At 52.4% G+C, this 1,983-nt stretch overlaps 1 protein-coding gene across 1 annotated transcript; it reads right to left on the bottom strand.

Annotated features, from left to right (window-relative positions):
* Positions 1–1,538: 1,538 nt before the first annotated feature.
* Positions 1,539–1,983, bottom strand: SDRG_08031 (hypothetical protein). The gene is made up of 2 exons (XM_008613899.1): positions 1,954–1,983; positions 1,539–1,912 (listed from the first exon to the last, which is right to left on the bottom strand). Exon 2 carries the CDS (start codon positions 1,882–1,884, stop codon positions 1,621–1,623), a length of 264 nt encoding a protein of 87 aa, XP_008612121.1. The 5' UTR covers positions 1,885–1,912; positions 1,954–1,983; the 3' UTR covers positions 1,539–1,620.

Raw genomic sequence — 1,983 nt, forward strand, 5'->3', positions numbered from 1 at the left:
GTTTGTCTTGGCCGTGGATCGCGAGCTCGAGTGAATCGAACGTCGTGTATGCACATGACCAGCGCTCCAGCGCTCCTTCAACGGTGTGCGTGGCGCCTAGCTATGGCGTCTTGAAGGCCCATTTCAGCTAATCTTCTCTCTCGTATCACCATGTTAAGATGTGTGCGTTCACATCTAGTCCTGCTCTCGAGTATAACTTTCACACAAACCGCTCCTTGCAGTGTACGGAGGTGTGGCGGGAATCTTGATCGCACATAGACACCCAGTAAACGGCGCTCAGTGTAAAGGCGTTTTGGGGGATGAGGTGCTGGAAAGTCTGCAACGCCACCTCAACATCTTCTCCGACGACTGCAAACGCAAACTCTGCAGTGTCCAAATGACTCTGCCTCGCAACATTCGGCCTCTTGTGGTCCTCTGACACTGTACGAGGACGCAGAAATACGTCCATCATTGTTGCTGTGAATCGCATTCTTGATCCAGTGCAGAGGGTGATCGTCGCTACAAGTGCAGAAGACGAAGACTACGACGCGCCAATGCGGCTATTTTTTAGCGATTTAAGAGCGCTTGGCATCTATGACCAAGCATTGTGTGCGTTGTACGACTACAACGACGACGAATCGCGGCCCGCTCTGCTCTCCAAAGTGTCTTCTATCAATGTGCCAACTATGGGCGATTCCATTTTAAACGTCATGTCGCCGGCAAGTGGCGTCGGCGTCGTGGCGTCCTGCCTCTAAGATGGCACTACGATCTTAGTTTGGCGAGCGTGGTGCCTCTCAGATGGCACTACGATCTTAGTTTGGCGCGCATCTTGGATCCCGTCTCGCGACCGCTGTACGCCTCGCAAGCAAGCGCGCCCTCGCTTTCCGTACTCTCCACAGCGTCCTCTATATATGTACCAAGCCTTGGCCAATTCGATTTCAAATGAAAAGCGGTCGACCGCGCGGCCTGGCGATGTTGCACCAGGTATCCGGATACTGTGGCTAATAACACGCAAGCTGTCGCGGTGCGTTCGCGATTGCGATTTGATGGTCAACGTTGGTCAAAATACAAAATGGCTCCTACGTCGTTGAGTGATTACGTTTGCTTTGTATAGCACGGAGCACCAAGTTGCACCGTCGTGCGCGGCCTACAGCGCTCGAAACTCGTGTCCAAAGTGATGCCGAATTGCACTATTTGCGGCGTCACCAGGATTTATATTTGGCGTACGCCATTGTTAAGAAATGCTGCGATTCAAAACATACGCAGCCTCTTGAAGGAGGCCTATCCCCGATACGACGCTCTCTTTTACCAAATGCATAGCCAAGGTTGTCATGCCATTGGTATACGACCTTGCAGGTCCGTTAATTTATTGTACAGAGCCCCAGAAAATAACCTACGAAATAAGCAAGGAAAAAAAACCATTTTTGACTTTGCACATTGGCATATCAATGTTGGCAGCGCTTTGAGCCGAAATGCGCGTTCTCGATGCAGATTGCTTGCGTTCGGCAGCGGATGGATCGATCGGACGGTTGGCTTCCGAGTCACTGGATCCAAGAACCCGCTGCTGTGTTAATGCCATTTGATTCAACTTGAAAAGGCTGACGCGTTTATCCAAATGCACATAACATTACTTCTACTTCATCAATAGCCGTCAAGCTCCCGGACACCGTCCCAGTCCTTTGGCACATCAAAGTCAAAGCTCTTCATGTAGCCCATGACGTGGGACACGGGGCCGTCGCTCGGCCGCAGCTCCAGCGCAAGTGAGAAGGCAGTTTTGGCCCCACGCCAGTCGCCCTTGAGATAGAGTTCAACACCGTTGGACGCCGCCTCGAGAAAGGCCGGGTCCAGACCCTCGCGAATCTCTTTGTACTCGGGATCGTTCTCGAAGTCCACGGGGATCTGCATGTCGTCGCCTTCTTCGTCCTTTTTGAAGCTACGCATCGTGAGCCCCAGATGAATGCTGTCAATGGCTACCGAGGGGTCGCAAACCCCGGCTTGGGGTTG

The sequence above is a fragment of the Saprolegnia diclina genome (assembly GCF_000281045.1).
Source record: "Saprolegnia diclina VS20 unplaced genomic scaffold supercont1.24, whole genome shotgun sequence".
NCBI classification, from domain to species: Eukaryota; Oomycota; class Saprolegniomycetes; order Saprolegniales; family Saprolegniaceae; genus Saprolegnia; species Saprolegnia diclina.